This window comes from Carlito syrichta, unplaced genomic scaffold (genome assembly GCF_000164805.1).
Source record: "Carlito syrichta isolate Samal-C Ts95f unplaced genomic scaffold, Tarsius_syrichta-2.0.1 Scaffold308182, whole genome shotgun sequence".
Classification (NCBI taxonomy): domain Eukaryota; kingdom Metazoa; phylum Chordata; class Mammalia; order Primates; family Tarsiidae; genus Carlito; species Carlito syrichta.
Window position 1 is genome coordinate 1,329 of NW_007252278.1, and position 20,093 is coordinate 21,421.

At 39.3% G+C, this 20,093-nt stretch overlaps 1 protein-coding gene across 2 annotated transcripts in view; it reads left to right on the top strand.

Moving 5' to 3' along the window:
• The first annotated feature begins 562 nt into the window (after positions 1-562).
• RSU1 (Ras suppressor protein 1) overlaps positions 563-20,093 on the top strand; it is a 208,491-nt gene continuing 188,960 nt past the window's right edge. For both annotated transcript variants that reach the window (XM_008065176.2, XM_021716114.1), the window contains exons 1-2: positions 563-678; positions 911-1,022. In XM_008065176.2, coding sequence (XP_008063367.1) covers positions 914-1,022 — 109 coding nt within the window. In that variant the 5' untranslated portion in view covers positions 563-678; positions 911-913. The remainder of the gene's footprint in view (positions 679-910; positions 1,023-20,093) is intronic.

The window sequence follows — 20,093 nt, forward strand, 5'->3', positions numbered from 1 at the left end:
TCAGAAAACATGATTTCCACCTGGGCGCTGGGGATACGCGGCCCGCGGCCGAATTCTTGCCTTGAGGGCTACTAATACAGTGGGAGGCTGCAAGTCCCGGCAAGATCCGTCAGAGGCACAGTTGTGGAGACAGGACTCAGGGTAGCAACTTCTGGCGAGTGAAGGCGCAACCACAGGAGCAATTTGTTGCAGCTTTCGCAAGAGCCGCTCTCCACCGCCACACTCCTTTCCGCGGGCCCAACTTCTCCGCTTCCGCCCATAGCCCTTGGAGCTTCCCCCCACCAAGTGGGCATGCGCCGGTCCTAGGGCGCACGCGCCAATCTCGGTCCAATCAGAATTTCAAACCGTGAAGGGGCCGGACTCACTTTGGCATGGGGCGGAGTCTCAAAACGGAATGACAAACATGATTGGCCGGCCTCGGGGTCCACATTTTTTAATGGGCGGAGCCTCGCCCTGGAGCCACGTCTAGTCTACTGTTCTCCTAATTTGGGAAGGGTCCGGCCCGGGCGGGGCGTGGAGCGGCGAGTGGCACTGTGTGCGCCTGCGCCGAGCGCCGGGACAGGGCGTGTTCCCTGTGCGGGTGTTCGTTTTGCACTGAGTGCATCTCTCGCCACTCGTGTGTGCGTCGTGCCGAAGCCTGTGGGTCCACGCCCATCCTGTTAGGGGTTGCCCTCCGTGGTGAGTGTGGGGGGTGTTGCACTTGAGGCTGCTTCTGTCCGCGTGGCCAGAGTGGTGCCGGACACTTCCCACAGCCCTGGCCCGCCCTGCCCCATCCCCCTCCCGGTACCAGGACCCTGTCCTCTGATGCCCACCTTCTCCAGCCGAGGGGACTCTGGAGAGTGGCCGCGGAGAGTTCTTTCCTGTCCCTGCAGCCATCGCCCACGTGCTTTCTTGTTGTCGTTTGATACAGACCATGTCCAAGTCTCTGAAAAAGTTGGTGGAGGAGAGCCGGGAGAAGAACCAGCCGGAAGTGGACATGAGTGACCGGGGCATCTCCAACATGCTGGATGTCAACGGCCTGTGTAAGTTCTCGGGCAGGTCTTTTCCCTTGGATGTATTGGGAGGGTTTCTGAAGTTTGCCAAGTAACGGCTGGTCCTGAAATGAGCGATTGTAATGGTTTAGACCCCACCCCCTGCCGGTAAACATCACTTGTCTGGCAGGAGTTCCACTCAGTTTTGCGATCTGAATTTTTCTCTTTCAACTGGAAAACGAACCCGAGAACCCAGGATAAGAATCATACAGACAATTGTTCTGTGTCGCATCAGTTGACTGTGCTGGTTTATGGCATTTAGGTGAATTTTCCACATAGTTTGCTTATTAGCCACTTTATTTTTTAGCTGGGAATCATTTTGGAATCATTCTTTCTCTTAATATAGGCTTTGTCCATGAACAAATGGCACACAAAAGTTACATCGTTCTTGTACCTGGTGTATTTTAAACATCTCTTGACTCTACTTTTTTTCTGGGTCTTTGTTCTCCTGACTTAGTTCAGACTTTTGTTACCTCATTGTGCTGTGGGGATGGCCTCCTAATTTGACATCTTGTCTCCAGTTTCACTGCCCAGATTAATTACTGAATTGCTTTCAGGTTTATTTTCCTGTAACCTCCATCTTATGGTGTTACCCTCTGCCTTAAAACCAGAGATTGCAAGTTCAAGTGCCTGCAGATGAGGGGGGTCGTTAACTCCATAATACATACCTCATCTGAAGGGGCCAGCTGCTGCACCTGCTACTCAAATACATGTCACCATGTGGGACATTTGACCCATTGTTGTGATATATACACACACACACACACACACACACATATATATATTTTTAGAAGCCAAGATCGTAGATTTTTATATTAATTTTCTAATTTTTAGATGTTGGCAACTAATTGCAGCATGGGAAAGATACCTTGTAAGTGAAATAAAGCACTTCTTCAGGCTGATGTGACTTCTGTTTGGCCCTTCCCACATTTCTCTTGATTGTCATTACTGACAGTCTCTGGGTTCCTTGGTATGACATTTAAAGCCTTTCTAAATCTGATCACAACTGTATCCCTTCCATGCGTATGGGATCCCAGCCTTTCTGAACCTATGGCCCTTCCTGAGCCACTCATTCATTCAGATCTTGGTTCCTTTGCAAATATTTTCCTTCCCTCTCCCCGCTTCACCCGAAATCCTTTTACTTCTCTGTCAAGACTCAGCTGTGACATCACAGCCTTTATGAAGCCTTCTCTATCTGCACCAAGCTAACATAGTCACTACCTCCTCTGTGAAGTTGGGTGTGCCTGGCTTCATGACTCCTATTACATAAGATTGTAATTTTTTTTAAATCTAGAAGTCTCTCTTCCTCACTGGAAGATTGGGAAGGCAACAGTTATGCAGTGTTCATGTTCACATTCTTTATAACAGTGCCTGGAGCAAAGTAAGTGCTCAGAAATGCATGAAGAATGAAGAAAGTGACAGATTGATGGGTTAGGCCTAGAAGTTTGTGAGATCCAGTCCAGGATGGGACAATGGAGAAGAAGGGAGATGTTCAGGGACCCTAAAAGATGATGACGGACAGCTTGTTAGGTATGGAGAGGGCAGAGTCAGGTTTTTGTCATTGTTGTTGGAGTCTCTGTGACTCAGGCTGGAGTGCAGTGGCACGATCATGGCTCACTGCAGCCTCGACCTTCTGGACTCAGGTGATCCTTCTGCCTCAGCCTCCTGAGTGTAGCTGGGACTGCAGGTATGGGCTACCACACCTGGCTAATTTTTAAAAATCTTTTATAGAGACATGGTCTTTCTATGCTGCCTAGGCTGGTCTCGAACCCCTGGATTCAAGGAGTCCTCCTGCCTTTGCCTCCTAAAGTGCTGGGGTTACAGATGTGGGCCACTGTGCCCAGCCTGCTGTAAATCCATGGGTTGTACCTGGGGCAGAGATTGGGGTTGATGCTATGGATACATCTTGGCAAAAAATAGGGGATGAAACAGAGTAGAAGATATGCACTTGAGAACCATTGTGAAGCTACCTGCAATTAAACTTAGGTTTTATACTAGTCAGCACCTCAGCCCTTGGGTGTATATTGGTCTCTTGGAGTAGGGATGGATTCTTGGTGTCGGCAAGGAGCAGTTATCTCAGGTACTGAATTGGCACAGAGGGTCTGGATATGCCCAGCACTGCCCCTGCCCAACTCTGTCACGATCATTTGTGGGGGCACTGTGGTGCAGAGGAAGAAGTGGAGGGGCAAACAGGATGCCTGGCACACAGAGATGCACAGCACTTCTCTCGGCCCCCTGGCTTTCTGCCTCAGGACTCTTTCTCATGAGGATGAAGGGAGAGGTTACTTTTAGCAGAGTTGCTTTAAACCCTTCCGCTTTTAAAAAGGAGACTTTATGTAATATTTATAAGTGGGGAGAATGGCTTAGCTATTTCGGTTCAGCTCCGTTATCTCTTTGAAGCCTTGGCTTTTATTAAAGAAGAAAAGATAGCCACTTGCTTCCTGAAAAAGATGCTTCCGGAATAACATTGGGTGGTGAAAAACAGGATGATTCTTAAGTTTTCCCAAAGAAGTAGTATGGAAAAACAGCATTTATTTCCTGGGACATTTGGTGGAACTGAGCCCAAGAGTAGCTGCTCTCGTGACCTCCTTGACCTCAGGACTCCTTGGAGCCTAGAGGGTTCCAGGATGCTTTTCAGAAGTCGATTCCTTTAGCAGGTCTCATTCCTCAGTAGTGTATACAATGCTTAGTACATACACGAATTAACATTTTTAGCCAGGAGTGGTGGTACATGCCTGTAGTCCCAGCTACTCAGGAGTCTGAGGCAGGAGGATTGCTTGAGCCCAGGAGTTTGAGGCTGCAGTGAGCTATGATCATGCCACTGCACTCCAGCAGCTTGGGTGAAAGAGTGAGACCCTGTTTCTAAAAAACAAAATCACATATTTGACATGGTTACATTAACTGTAATGTAAGAATTCCCATTTTCCTTTATTTATAAAATTTTAACTCAAACCAAGACTTTTTTTTTTGAATCTGAGTTTCACTCTGGCACCCAGGCTGAGGTGTAGTGGCGTGATCACAGTTCACTGCAATTTTGACGTCCTGGACTCAGGCGATCCCGTCTTAGCCTCCCAAGGAGCTGGGACTATAGGTGCACACCACCATGCCTGAGTGGTTTTTTTTTTTTTTTTTTTTTGTAGAGGCGAAGTCTCACTATGTTGTCCAGCTTGGTCTTGAATTCCTGAGGTCAAGCTATCCTTCCACCTCAGCCTTCCGAAATGCTGGGACTTTAGGCATGAGCCACCATGCTTGGCCTAATCATGATATTTTATATATGAGTATCCAGATTAAGCACAGGGAATATTAACTTGCATGTGCACAGAATGGTTATTTCTTGCATCTCAAGCTTTCCCTTATCCTTACTTTGTTTAATTTCTCAGAAGATAAACAAGAATTAAGCTTTGAAGATAAGAATTTCTAAGCATATAAAATGCCCATCTTTCTGCTTGGGAGAGTTTTTTGTTTTGTTTTTTTTTTATGTTGAAAAAGCAGGATTTATTGAGAGGACAGAAAAGCTCCCAGAGTGGGAGGGGATCCAAGTGGGTTGCCCGAGAGTTTTGTCTTATAAATGCATCATTTTACTTCTACGTACCAAAAGCTTTTTCATGGTGAAAACTTGTTAGGCTGGAGACAGGCATCAGACATCAGGTTCTACAGCAGAGGTATTCAATCTTTTGGCTTCCCTGGACTGCTTCGAGTAAAGAGAAATTGTCTTCGGACACACATAAATTATATAATATAGTTAGGGTGTATACATAATAAGACCTACTTTTAAATATTTTTTATTATAAAGTTTCAAAAATGAGAACAATATAACACTACTGGGAAATTTGACCTTGTTTTTGTAAAACTAATCTATCAGTGTCTGGTTCGATGGACATGGTGGCAATGCTTAGTGAGTTCTCAAGGTGCTTGTTGGAAATTTTTTTTGAATTTTGCTCTTTGTGTGCTTCATAATTTAAAACAGCTGCTCACAATGTATGTGCTGCAAAAGTGATGTCATGAATAAGGTGGGATTGTGAACTTTAAAAGTTGGGTCACGAAGAAAATAAATGCTAAAAAACACATGATGTTAAAAGATTTTGTGGGGCTGCGTTACTAGCTGTCCTGGTCTGCATGTGGCCTGTGGGCCACAGGTTGGACATGACGATTTAATAGTTTTTTGGAAGCCCAGCCAGATTCTAGAAATGCTCACATCCTACCCTGAGAGGCAGAGGAGTACAGTGGGTATGCCATGACCTTGAATTTGCACTCAAATTCTGCTAGTTAATACTGTGTGACTTTGGAGAATCTATATAATCTCTCTGAGCCTCAAGTTCTGCGTTGGCACATGGAAACATAAGTAGCCACTTCGTGGGACTGGTTTAGTGTTAAATGCAATAATGGCCGGGCTCGGTGGCTCAGCCTGTAATCCCGCGCCTTTGGGAGGCTGAGGTGAGTGGATTCAGTTCTTAGTTTCTGTGGTTGTTTACTTAGTGTGATAGTCTCCAGTTGCACCCACGTTGTCCTTCTTTATGACTGCGTAGTATTACATCATGTGTATGTACCACATTTTCTTTATCCAGTTCACTTTTGATGGACAACAGGGCTGGTTCCATGTTTTTATTATTATGAATGGTGTGGCAATAGATATGAGTGTGCAGGTGTCTTTTTGGTAGAGCAATGTATGTTCTTCTGGGGATATTCCCAAGAGAGGGTTTGTTGGATTATATGGAAGGTCAAGTTTTAGTTCTTTTAGGAATTGCCACACTGCTTTCCATAGAGGTTGAACTAGCTTACATTCCCACCAACAGTGTAGAAGCATTCCCTTTTCTCCACAGCTGCCCCAGCACCTATTGTTTTCTGACTTATTAATGATAACCATCCTTGCTGGAGTTAGGTGGTATCTCGTTGTAGTTTTGATTTGCATTTCCCTGATGACTAGTGGGGCTGAGCATTTTTTTCATGGGTATGTTAGCTGCTTAAATGTCATCTTTTGAGAAGTGACTTTTCAGGTCTTTTGCTCACTTTTTAATGAGGTTGTTTGTTTTCCCTTTTACTTTGTTTATCTTCCTTGTAGATCCTGGATGTTAGGCTTTTGTCAGAAGTATCGTTTGTAAATATTTTTATCCATTCTGTGATTCTGTGGATTGTCTCTTTACTCTCTTGTTGGCTTTTTTTTTTTTTTTTCTGTACAAAAGCTTTTCAGCTTGATAAGGTCCCACCTGTCTATCTTAGCTTTTGTAGCAGTCTCCTTTGGGGACTTGGTCATGAATTCATCGCCTACTCTGATGTCCAGAAAGGTGTTTCCTGTGTTTTCTTCTAGGATTCTTATAGTTTGAGATTGAACGTTTAGTTCAATCCATTTTGATCCATTTTGAGTTGATTTTCATATGTGGTGATAGGCAGGGGTCTAATTTCATTCTTTTGCATGTGGTTAGCCAGTTTTCCCAGAACCATTTGCTAAATATGGTCTCCTTTTCCCAGTGATTGTTATTGGTGACTTTGTTGAAGATGAATCTGCTGAGAAACCATGTTTTTACTTCCAGAATCTCTATCCTGTTCTATTAGTTTATGTGCCTATTCCTGTACCAATGCCATACTGTCTTGGTTACTGTAACTTTGTAATAAAATTTAAAGTCTGGAAGTTTGATACCTCCTGCTTTGCTCCTTTTGCTGATAATTGTTTTGACTATTTGTGTTCTTTTTTGTTTCCATATGAATTTCTGTGTTTTTTCCCCCTAGGTCTGAGAAGAATGATGTTGATAATTTGATGGGTGTTGCGTTGAATCTGTAGATCGCCTTGGGTAGGATGGAAATCTTGACAATATTGATTCTTCTAGTTCATGAGCATGGGATGTTTTTCCATTTGTTTGGGTCATCCTTGATTTATTTGAGCAGTGCTTTGTAGTTCTCGTTGTAAAGGTCTTTCACTTCTCTGGTTAGGTGGATGCCAAGGTATTGCATTTTTTGTGTGGCTATTGTGGAATGAGATTGTGGGTTTTTTTTTGGTTCTCTGCCTGCTTGTTGCTGGTATATGGAAATGCAACTGTCTTTTGCATGTAGATTTTGTAACCCTAGACTACACCAAAGTCGTTTATCAGTGTGTAGGGTTTTCTAGGTATAGAGTCATTTCGACCACAAAGAGGAACAGCTTAACTTCCTCTTTTCCTATTTGGATATCCTTGATCTCCTTTTCTTGTTTTATTGCTCTGGCTAGGACCTCCAGCACTATGTTGAACAGGAGGGGTGAGAGTGGACATTCTTGTATTGTTCCAGTTCTTAGGGAAAATGCTTCCAGCTTCTGCCTATTGCCAACTATATTTTAAAAATTGTTTTATTGGTGATCATGTAACAAATTCAAAACAATGTCTCTTTTTTTCTTGGCAATCTTGGTAATGGCACTTCTCAGTGGTTTTTGCCCTCTTTTCTCATGGTCTCATCACTCCAGCAGACCAATGCCTCATTCCTCATCGGCTTCAGAATCCCCATGAGAAGTTGGGTCACTGGGCCCGGGTTGCTGGGTCAGGAGGAGCGACACAGGACACACATTGGCGAGTTCAGAGCCATGGTCAGCTCAGCAGGTGGCTGGGGGATCAGCAGAGCATTTTCCAGGATTTTAGTTGGGATGTGCTTGTGGCTAAGGTTCTCTTGGGAATGACAGATATTAACAACTGTAAGCAATTTTTCAACTCATAATTAAAATACCATATGTCATGCAATAACTATTTATTGAATTCATTTTTTTCATGTTAGGCACTATCTAAACTGAGTCTTTAAACTGAGTTTTTAAATTATCCAATGATAAATTAATATTTCCTATATTAAGATGACGTTGGTGTTTATTAGATCTGAAGACGTTATATTTTCACCATAAGAAATCATAGCACCCACTTCTTTGTCATTATAAGCAGCTCTTAATTGAGATAATTAATGCTAAAATTGACATGGATAATAATTGAAAAACATGCCTTATATCCTCTGATCATGAATTTACATGAACCTGATTGGAAGAAAACCTGATATGAAATCCACTATTACAGAGCAAAAATTAGAGATAATTTTTAAATACCACATATAGACCTCTTTGAGTAGCAAATTTGTGCAGGTTGGCTTATTATTTTTGTAAAACAAAGCATCATTGTAAACATGTGGTCCAGTAGCAGTCTGTCCAGACCAAGTCTGACCAGCAGGGGTCAATGAAGAGCCCCTTCATTTTGCTCCAGGCCTCCTCCCAAGTCGTGACCGCATCTCATCTCTGTGTGACCTGTTGCTGGCTCCTTCCCTCACCAGGCCTCTTTCTTTGAGTAAAGAGATGAACTCTTTTATGACATTTCATCTGTGTAGCTTTCAGTGAGAGAAATCTCCCCTGTGTTATGGTCGGCCAAAGCATCTTTGAGGTTGGTGTGTTTCACAGCTGCCTTGCGTGTGGCTTCTAAGTGGAGAGGCGCAGATCAGCCCATGTTTTTCCAACCAAAAGATGGGATGGAAGGGAATTTGCTGTGTCTCCATTGGGCAGATTTTGTCGGCGTTTGATGCTTAATTATGTTAAACAGTATTTGGGGTCTGAAGTATTAGTAAAGCTAAAAAAGCAAATAAATGATATTGATAGTATAACATTATCTAGTTTGTTAATTTCCTAGTTTGTTAATTACCATTCACTGGGTGGCTTCACAACAGAGATTTCTTTTTTCTTTTTCTTTTTTGAATTGAGGCCTTACTCTGTTGCCCAGGCCATAGTGCACAGGCACAATAATGGCTTACCACAGACTTGACCTCCTGGGCTCGGGAGATCCTTCTACTTCAGTCTTGTGAGTGGCTGGAATGTAGGCATGCACCATGGCACCTGGCTAATTTTTCTATTTTTTGTAGAAATGGGGTCTCACTTTGTTGACCAGGCTGGTGTACGACTCTTTGCCTCAGCTGTCTTCTTGCCTCAGCCGCCCAAAGTACTGGGGTTACAGGTGTGAGTCATCATGCCTAGACAACAACAGAAATTTATTTCTCACAGTCTTGGATGATGGAATTCCAAGACTGAAGTGTCAGCAGGGCTGATTTCTCCTGATGCCTCTCTCCTTCACGTGTAGACAGCCACTTTTTCTGTTGTATCCTCACATGTTCTTTCTTCCTCATCCTCAATGTCTCTTTATCCAATTTACTTTTGTCAGAAGGACAATAGTTTTACCTTGGGACAGGGCCCACCCTAAGGATCTCATTTTAAATGAATCCTCTCTTTAAAGGACCTGTCTTCAAATACAGTCACATACTGAGGTATTGGGGATTAGGACTTCAACTTGTGAGTTCTGGGGGTGGGGGTTAGTTCAGCTGATAGCATCCACATGATTTTCAATGATACAAGTCTGAGCACTTACTCAGGTAAGTGCTTCTTGCACTCATAGCATCACCCTGGTGCACACGATAGTCGTTAGCACTTTATAGAAAGCAGAAAGCTGTCTAGATTCTATAAAGTCTCCAGCATCACACAAGTCATGGTGGAAATGGTGTGCAGAAGCCTTTGGTCTATAATACTGTGGTCTCTTGTTTCCTAGCCCTGAAGAGCCAACAAGTCTTGGTTGCTAAGAGGAGGGAACTTCCTTTTACTTCAAAGCATTCAGTTTAGGATTTTTTTTTTTTTTTTGAGTTGGGTGTCTCACTCTGTTGCCCCAGGTTGGAGTACACCATCATGGCTCACCACAGCCTTGACCTCCTGGGCTCAGGCAGTTCTTCTGCCTCAGCCTCCTGAGTAGCTGGAACCACAGGCACACACTACCATGCCTGGCTAATATTTTGACTTTGAGATGTGGTCTTACCATGTTGCCTAGGCTGCTCAAGCAGTCTTCCCGCCTTGGCCTCCTAAAGTGCTGGGATTACAGATATGAGCTGCCATGCCCAGGTTCCTTAAAACACCATTCTAGGCAGATAAAATGTGTCATTGGGCTGGCCCTGCCAGCTTGGGGACTTGGATTAACAGGATTGTTTCAAAGCTTTAGCTTATGAAGAAAACACAAGAAGCAACTTAATCCCATCTGATCAACATTACCTGGCCCCCCTCTTCTTTATTTTTTCTTGAGAAACTATTAATCTTAACTGAATTTAATGATCACATGTAAGATCTTTTTATACTGTGCATTGATTCATTTTCTTTGCCTCCAAACTTAGAGCATTAGCTTAAAACACCTTGTGGAGTGTGGTGTTAAAAAAGATTGGGGAAAATATTGGTTCATATATTAAACAGAATAAACTTGAATTACATTAAATAGTAGTTTTAGTTGTAGTACCTGTACATCCTAAATATCCTTTTCATTTCATATATTTATTTGCATATCTATTAATTACTCCTTTGGACTCTGTGTAGCTTATAATTTGGGGGTAAAGTAGGCCAAATGAAAGGCATATGTCATCACACCAGGCAGTTACATGGAATAGGTGTTTGGCCTCAGTTTTTCAGGACAAAGTGCAAACCAGAAAGTGGTAACATGGTTTGCAGCCTCAGTATATGAAAGGCGGTTTTGCAAATGTTCCTGTGTAACTTACTTTTTGCTTTTACAGGCATGTCAAAGATACCTTTCTAGGCTGGGAGTGGTGGCTCACACCTATAGTCCCAGTACTTTGGGAGGTTGAGGCAGGAGGATTGTTTAAGCCCAGGAGTTTGAGACCAGCCTGGATAACATAGCGAGACTTCATCTTTACAAAAAATAAAAGAAAATTAGCCAGGTGTGGTGGCATGTACCTGTAGTCTCAGCTACAAAGGTGACTGAAGTGGAAGGATCGCCTGAGCCCAGGAAGTTGAGGCTGTGGTGAGCTGTGATCGTGCCACTGTACTCCAGCCTGAGCAACAGAGTGAGACCCTGATTCAAAAACAAAACAAAATCTCCCAAAAACCAAAAAAGTAAAGTTACCTATTTAACTTATTATATGTTTACATTCTACAGGTTGTGCCTCCTTTGTTAGGAGGGTAAAAATAATAGCTAATATAACTGAAATACCATGCCGTATATATGTAGAACATATTCATACATGCACGCATTGTCACATACCAGGCATTGTGCTACGAGCTTTGTATGTATTATTTCTTTTAAACCTCATGATTATCATCATCACCACCATCGTCAACATCTAGTTAATAGCCAAGGAAACAAATTGAGAGAACTCAAGCAACTTGCTCAAAGTCACACAGCTAATAAGTGGTAGAGCCAGGATTTGAATCCCAGCAGTCAGACCTCAGAAGTCATGTTCTCAGCTTACAGTCTTGCTTTATTCATTTCGCTAAGTGTTTCTGACAGGTACATGCACATAACTTGTGGAGGAGACAAAGATAATCAACTAATTCAGCAAGCATGCAGAGTCCCTACTGGCAATCTGGTCATGTTTCAGAAGCCATAGTGGCTGCCCTGTCTGGGCTAATGACTCTATCGATTTAGGAGTGTACTCAGAGATACAGTCCACTCACACTAATACTGATTGAGTTGGAGAAACTGAAAACTTCTTCTTCCCAAAACATACATACACTTTGGGAGGCTGAAGCTAGAGGATTACTTGAGGTCAAGAACAGCTTGGGCAACATAGCGAGATCCTGTCTCTATAAAAAATTTTAAAAGTTAGGCAGCTACCCAGCCGACAGGCAGGAGAATCACTTGAACACAGGAGTTTGAGGCTTCAGTGAGCCATGATAGTGCCACTGCACTCTAGCTTGGGTGAGAGTGAGACCTCGTCTAAAATAAAATAAAATACCATACCACACCACACCACACCTTTCTGTTGAAGTACGTACAAGACTACAAGGCTTTTACTTAACCCCTCCCTCATACCTCATCTCAACCTCCCTTGCACACTGAGAATCCTGGTTTTCATAGATACAGGTGGGGATAGAATTGGAGAATCTCACAATCACTTATTTGGTATATCACACACACTAAGTTTACTAATGCGAGTATTGCTGAAAACAATTGTTTTATGCATAGGCTATCCTCATTCTTCTTTTTTCGTTTTTTTACTATAATCTTTTTTAAGTTAAGAGAAATGGAGTAGGAAGTACAGAGGATTCCCCTGTCCTGGCTCCACCCCTCACAATGTCTCCCGTTATTGACATATGTCATGGGTGTGGTGGTTTGCTGTAATTGCTGAAACAATATTGGTACATTATTATTATTATTTTTCTTCCATTTCTTTCCCATCTCACCAATAGATTATTATTATCCAAAGGCCATAGTTGACATTAGGGTTCATTCTTTACGTAGTACAAGTCTGCGGGTTTTGAGAAATGTGTAAGGTCATGTTTCCACCATTACAGTATCAGACAGAACAGTTTTACTAACCTAAAAATCCCATTTTTCACTTATTCACCCCTTTCCTCACCATCTACCCCCAAATCTCTGACAACCACTGAAATTTTATAGTTTGTCTTCATCTCTAGTTTTAAGCTTTCTAGAATGTCATAGTTGGAATCATATAGTTTATAGCCTTTTACACATTGACTTCTTTTACTTAGAAATATGCAGTTAAGATTCCTCCATGTGATTTTGTGGTTTGGTAGCTCATTTCTTTTTATTGGTGAATAGTATTTTATTGTCTGGATGTGCCACAGTTTGTGTATCTATTCACCACTTGGACATCTTCACTGCTTCCAAGTTTGACAATTATGAATAAGGCTGGCATAAACATTCTTGTGCGGATTTTTGTGTGGATAGAAAATGTCAACACATTTGAGTAAATACCTAGGAGTATGGTTGCTGGATCCTATGGTAAGACTATATTTAGCTTTATAAGAAACTATCAAACTTTCTTCCCAAGTGACTGAACCATTTTTTATTCTACCTGAATAAAGGTAGAGTTCCCATTGCTCCACATCCTCACCAGCATTTGGTGGTGTTGGAGTTTTGGATTTTAGCCATTCTACTGGGTACATAGGGGTTGTTTTTTTGAGTCGTGATCTCACTCTGTCACCCAGGCTAGAGTGCAGTGGCATGATCATGGTGATCACAGCTCACAATAGCCTCAACCTCCTGGGTTCAGGCATTCTTTCTACATCAACATCTCAAGTAGCTGGGGCTACATGTCTACACCACCATGCCTGACTCAATTTTTTTATTTTTGTAGAGATGAAATTTCACTATGTTGTCCAGGCTTGCCTTGAACTTCTGGTCTCAAGCAGTCAGCCTGTCTCAGCCTCCCAAAGTGCTGGGATTACAGGATTGAGCCACCACACTCAGTTTAGCTTATTGTTTTGCCATTCCCTAATGACATATGATGCTGAGCATCTTTTCATATGCTTATCTACCATCTGTGTCTCTTCTGTAGTGAGTTATCTGTTGCCCACTTTTTCATTGGGTTGTTTGTTTTCTTGTTGAGCTTAATATTTTGTATACTACTACTTTATCCCACATCTGTATTACAAATATTTTCTGTTCTGGCTTGTCTTTTCATTTTCTTTTCTTTTCTTTTCTTTTTTTTTTTTGAGTAGAAGTTTCACTCTGTCACCCAGGCTGGAGTACAGTGGCATGCTGCTCACGGCCACCACGGCCTTGACCTGCTGGTCATCCTTCCGCCTTAGACTTCCAAGTAGCTGGAACTACAGGTGCACGCTATCGTGCCCAGCTGATTTTTTGATTTATTGTAGAGACGAGATCTCACCAAGTTGCCCAGGCTGGTCTTGAACCCGAGCTCAAGCAACTCCCAAATTGCTGGGATTATAGGCTTGAGCCACTGCACCCAGCCTTCATTTTCTTCATGGTGTCTTTCACATAGCAGAAAATTTTAATTATAATGAATTTCCACTTGTCAACTTATTCTTTCATGAATTATGCCTTTGGTTATTGGATCTAAGAATCCAGGGTCAACTAGATTTTCTCCTTTGTTATATCCAAGAGTTGCTGTATAGCTTTGTGGTTTACATTAAGCCTGTGATCCCTTTTGAGTTAATTTTTGTGGAGGTATTAGGTCTCGTGTATGGATATCCATCTGTTCCAGCATTAATTTTTTAAAAAGACTGTCTTTTTTCCATTGAATTGCCTTTGCTCTTTTGTCAAAATTAGTTGACTGTATTTGTGTGACTCTATTTCTGTGCACTCTTTTCTGTCCCGTTGATCTGTTTATCTGTTATTTTGCCAGTACTATGTTGTCTTGATTACTATAACTTTATATTAAGTTTTGAAATTCAGTAATGTCAATGCTTCGACTGTGTTTTCTTTTTCAATACTGCATTGGCTGTTCTGGGTCTTCTGCCTTTCTGTATAAACTTTAAGATTAGTTTGTTGATATCCATGAAATAACTTGCTGGTGTTTTGACTGAGACTGAAGTAAATCTGTGGATTTACTTGAGAAGAACTGACATTATAACAATGCTGCGTTTTACTATCCATGAACATGGAATATCTCTCTGTTTAGATCTTTGATTTCTTTTATCCTAATTTTGAAGCATTTCTCATATATATTTTATACATATTTTGTTAGATTTATAGCTAAGTATTTCATTTGTTTGGTGTTAACGTAAATGGTGTTGTGTTTTGCACTTAAAATTCCAATTGTTTATTTCTGGTATATAGGAAAACAGCAATTGACTTTTGTATATTTATCTTGTATCCTGTTACCTTGCTATATAATCTTTTATTAGTTTCAGGGGTTTTTTTTGTTGTTGATTTTTTGGAATTTTCTACACAGACATCATATTATCTGTAGACGAAGACAGTTAATTCTTCCTTTCTAATCTGTATATTTTTTATTTCCTTTTTTGTCTTACTACATTAACTAGGATTTCCAATACAAAGTTATCCAGAAGTGATGAGAGGGGACATACTTGCCCTGTTCCCAATTTTAGGGGCAAAGCATCTAGTTTCTTACCATTAAGTATAACATTAACTGCAGGTTTTTTGGTAGATATTCTTTATCAAGTTGAGGAAGTTGTTCTCTACTCCTAGTTTGCTAAAAGTTTTTATGAGTGTTGGACTTTGTCCAATGCTTTTTCTGTATCTAGTGGTATGATCATATGAATTTTCTTCTTTAGTCTGTTTGAAGTGATGAATTATTTTTTAGTTTTGAATGTTAAGCTACCCTAACATGCCCGGAGTAAGTCTACTTGATCATTGTATATAATCTTTTTATACATTGTTGAATCTGAATTACTAACATTCTATTGAGGTTTTTGAATTTATATTAATGAGAGATATTGGTCTGTAGTTTCTCTTTTTTGTGATGTCTTTGGTTTAATGCTGACCTCATAGAATGAGTTAGGAATTGTTCCCTCTGCTTCTCTTTTCTGAATGGTATTGTAGAGAATTGGTATAATTTTTTCCTTAATATTTGCTAAAATTAATCAGTAAACCAGTCAGGGCATGATGCTTTCTATTTAAGAAGGTTATTAATATTAATTGCTGATGTAATTTCTTTAATGGATATGGGCCTATTCTGATCTATTTCTCTGTGTAAATTTTTGTAGATTACCTCTTCCTAGCAATTGTTCCATTTAATCTAAGTTATCACATTTTTAGACATAGAGTTGTCCATAGTATTACTTTATTATACTTTTACCATTCATTGGCTCAATAGTAATGATCCTTCTTTCATTTCTGATGTTAGTAATTTGTGTCTACTCTCTTTTTTATTTCTTGGTTAGCCTTACTAGAGAATTATCAATTTTATTGTTCTTTTTCAAAAACCAACTTTGGGTCTCAAAAGTTTTCTGTAGGTTTACTGTTTTTAGTATCATTGATTTCTGCCATAATTTTTATTATTTATTTTTTGGCTACTTTTAGATTTTGTTCTCATTGTTTTAGTTTCCTAAGGTAGAAGTTAGATTTTTTATTTTAGATATTTCTTGTTTTGTAATGCATGCATTCAGTGTTGTAAATTTAGCATTGATTTTCCTACAATTCACAAATTTTGATAACTAGTATTTCATTTTCATTTAGTTAAAATATTTTTAATTTTTTTGAGATTTCTTTTATGTGTGTTATTTAGATATATATTGTTTAATCTCCAGGTATTTGAGGTTTCCCATCTATCTTTCTGTTCTTGATTTCCAGTTTAATTCCATTGTGAACTGTTTTTTTAATTGGTGTATTTCCATCATTCACACATAGTGTGACTGTTATAGATTAATACCTACATAATAACTGTTTTCTGTTATTGCCTTTGTTCTTTTTTCCCTCATTCTTTTTCTGCTTTCTGTGGTTTTAAACTGAGCATTTTGTATGATTCTATTTTCTGCTCTCTCAGCATATGATTTCTATTCTTTTAAAACAGGGCCCAGATTGTGGTCTATATTGATGAATGTTTTGTGTGAGCCTCAGAAAAAAATGTATACTCTGCTGTTAGATGAAGTAGTCTATAGATGTCTGTTATATCCAGTTGAATGATAGTGGTGTTGTGTATTACTTATTTCCTGCCCGCTGTACCAGTCAATTACTAATAGAGGGAGTATTGAAGTCTTCAAATATAATAGTGAATTTGTCTCTTTCTCTTTGCATTTCTCTCAGTTTTTGTCATATCTATTTTTGACACTCTGTTGTTAGATGTATACACATTAGGGATTACTATATCATCCTAGCAAATTGACCCTTTTGTCTTTTTGTAATGCCCCTCTTTATTCCTGATGCTCTTCCTTGCTTTTAAGTCAGCTTTTTCTGAAATTAAGATAGCGACTCCAACTTTCTTTTGCAAAGTCAGTGTTAGTATGGTATATCTTTTTCCATTCCTTTATTTTTGAATTGTCTGTTTTTGTATTTTCTATTTAAAGTGACTTTCATATAACATAGAGTTAGAGTTGAGTATGCTTTTTTTTTTTTAATCCACTGTTTTTTTGTCTGGTATATTTGGATTATTCACATATAGTGTGATATTGTTATAGTTAGATTAGTATCTACATAATAACTGTTTTCTATCCTTGCCCTTGTTCTTTGTTTCTTTTTAAATTTTTTCATTTTTTTCTTTCTGTGGTTTTAATTGAGCATTTTGTACAATTCCATTTTCTCTCCTCTCAGCAAATTTACATTTAAATATTTTTAAATGATTGACCTAGAGTTTGCAATATACATTTAATCTTAATTCACTTTTAATAATAACTCTATGCCCTACAGAGGTAGTGCAGGTATCTTACAATGGCATTTCCAATTTCTCCTTCCTGTCCTTCATAACATTGTTGTCATTCACTTCACTTATTCAGAAGCTATAATCAACCAATATATCGTTGCTGTTATTTTGAGCAATCTGTTTCCTCTTAGATCATTAAGAATAAAGATAATAAGCCATTTTATATTACTTGCATCCATCTCTTCTCTAACACTCTTCCTTTTTTTTTTTTTATGTAGATCTCATTTTCTGACATATTGTTTTCTTTCTCTCTGAAAAACTTGTTTTAACCTATCTTACAAGGCAGTTCTACCATTGAAATGTTTCTTTAATTTGTATTTGTCTTAGAACGTCTTTATTTCTTCTTCATATTTTATGGATAACTTCATTGAGTACAGGATTCTAGATTGCAGGATTTTTTTTCTTCACCATTTAAAATATTTCACACCTCTCCCTTTTTGCTTGTATGGTTTTTTAAAGAGAAATCCAATGTAATTCTTATCGCTTTTCCTCTATAAGTAAGGTTTTTTATTTTCCTGGCTTCTTTCAATATTTGGTCTTTGTCTTTAATTTTTCTACAGCTTGAATATGATTTGTGTATGTATAGATTTTTTTGATAATTATCCTTTTTGTGTTCTCTAAGATTATGGTTTGATATCTGTCACTAATTTTAGGAAATTTTCAGCCATTATTACTTCAGATATTTCTTCTGCTCTCTCTTCTCATATTCCTGTTATGTACTTCTTATACCTTTTTTGATTGTTCCATAGTAAACATATCTTCAAATTCACTGATTTTCTTCTCTTGACTTTATCCAGTCTTCTGATGTGCCCATCACAGGCATTCTTTCTCTTGCAGTGTTTCTGATCTCTAGCATTTTCTTTTGACTCTTTCTTAGAGTTTTTAATCTATCTGCTGACTTTACCCATCTTTTGTTGCATGTTGTACACTTTTTTTATTAGAACTCTTAGCACATCAATCATAGTTGTCCCAGTCAGATAATTCATAAACACTTGCCATATCCAAGTGTGGTTTTGTTGCTTGATTTCTCTCTTCAGACTGTATTTTTTTCTTTTGAGAATTCCTTGTAATGTTGTTGTAAACTAGACATGAGGCACTGGACAAAAGGAACTGAGATAAATGAGCTTTTAGTGTCAATTTTCATGTTTGTTGTAGCTGTGGGTGTCAGAGGGTAACATTTTCTACAGTATCCTTTTTTTTTTCTTCTTTTGTCTTTGGGTTTCCCTATTGACTCTTTCTTGTATGCACTCTGAGCATTGGTGTTCCACTGTAATTGCATGGTATTATATAAGAACCCTCCTGATGAGGTGTGGGGAAAGGGGAAATGTTCTTTAATTCTATGATTAGATCTCAGTCATTTAGTGAGCCTGTGCCCCTTGGCTGTGACCTTCACAATTATTTCTCAGCTCTCTCCTATACCCGCCAGGTGCAACAGGAAGGTGTGAGGGGGCTGGAGTTAGGTATCTGTTCTCCCATGTTGATTCAGCTTTGGTAAAACTCAAGTTGTTTAGGTGCTGGTAAAATTGTTTCTCCTTCGTTAAGGAGAGCAGAGCACTCCTTATGGAAAAGGGTTGCTTTTCTCCTCCCCTTTCATGAAGCACAAGGGGATTTTTTTTTTTTTTACAGTTTGTAAATTTTTTTTTATTTTAAAGATGTGGGGTACAATTCAGGATTAGATATACAAGTGATCATCATCCAGGTAAAGTTTGGGCCTCCTTTGGGTCCCCATTTTGCCTGGTTTGAGATCAGGTACCCTTATTGATGCTGTGGGAATCTTTTTTTCCATCTGATTTTTCACCCTGAGAACCTGGTGGGGCTCCTAGAGATAAAACTCATCAAAGTGTGCCCTCAGGATAGGACATTTTATCTTTCAAGTTAACCTACCACTCAGTCTCTAGGCATTAGCCAATTATCTTTGAAGCATTCTTACCAGTTGCTGGCTCTAGCAACAGTTTCTGCTCCTGGTATGCTGTGATTCTCTGTGTTGGTTTGTGTCTCTAGTTTTCCATGTGGTGGTTTCCCTGTGACCTCAATCTCTAATGAATCAATGAAGAGTTGTTTATTTTCTCTTTGATTAGCTTTTTTATTGTTGTGAGGATGGTGACATCTTGCCCACCAGAAACTGGATACATCTCTAATCTGTGTTTAATTCTTGAAGCATGGCTTTCTGTTTTTTAACAATTGAACTGCATCTAAATTTTCAGTATATACAGCCATTTCTTGTTACTTATTACTTACTGTCTTCCTTTTAGTCCTCACCCATTCTTAGTTCTACAAGCATCTCTATCTTTTCTGCTTGTCATCAGTCCTTAGGTCAATATCTTTGTAGGTTTTTTTTTGATTGTCTGAAGCTTGTATTCTGGAATACTCCTCAGAAAGGCATCAAGAGAATAATATTCCTGGAGTTCTTGCCTGTGGATGATACATAAAAGTGAGTTCTTTTTATATGAAAGTCAATTTTACTGGATATAAAGACTCACATTTTCTTTCCTGGAGTATTGTAAATGTATTATTCTATTTCTTCTGCCATAAAGCATTGCTGTCTGAAAGTCTGGTGATATAATTTTATTTCTTGTAATTTTACTGATGTATGTCTTGGTGTAGGCTGTATGTCATCTGAATTGATTGTCTCCCAGATGTGTAGTGTGCTCTTTAAATATGTATTTTGAAAACTAAATATTTTTTATTTCAGGAAAGTGTTTTCATTATGATTTTTAATATATTATCTCTTCCCTTATTATTTTCTTTTTCAGCGTTTTCCAGTGTCTGTATATTGATCTTTTTGTTTGTCCTTAATATTTGTCATTTTCTACCAGATACTTTTGATCCCTCCCTCCCTCCCTCCCTTCCTTCCTTCCTTCAAGTCTGTACTTTAACATATGTCTCTTGTAAGGCATTGTGTGTTGTGTTTATTTGCTCTTGTGTATCTTTGAATTTAGTTTTCATTCCTGAAATGAAAGCTATTATTTCTTATTCTGCTTTGAAATAATTTTATTTCTT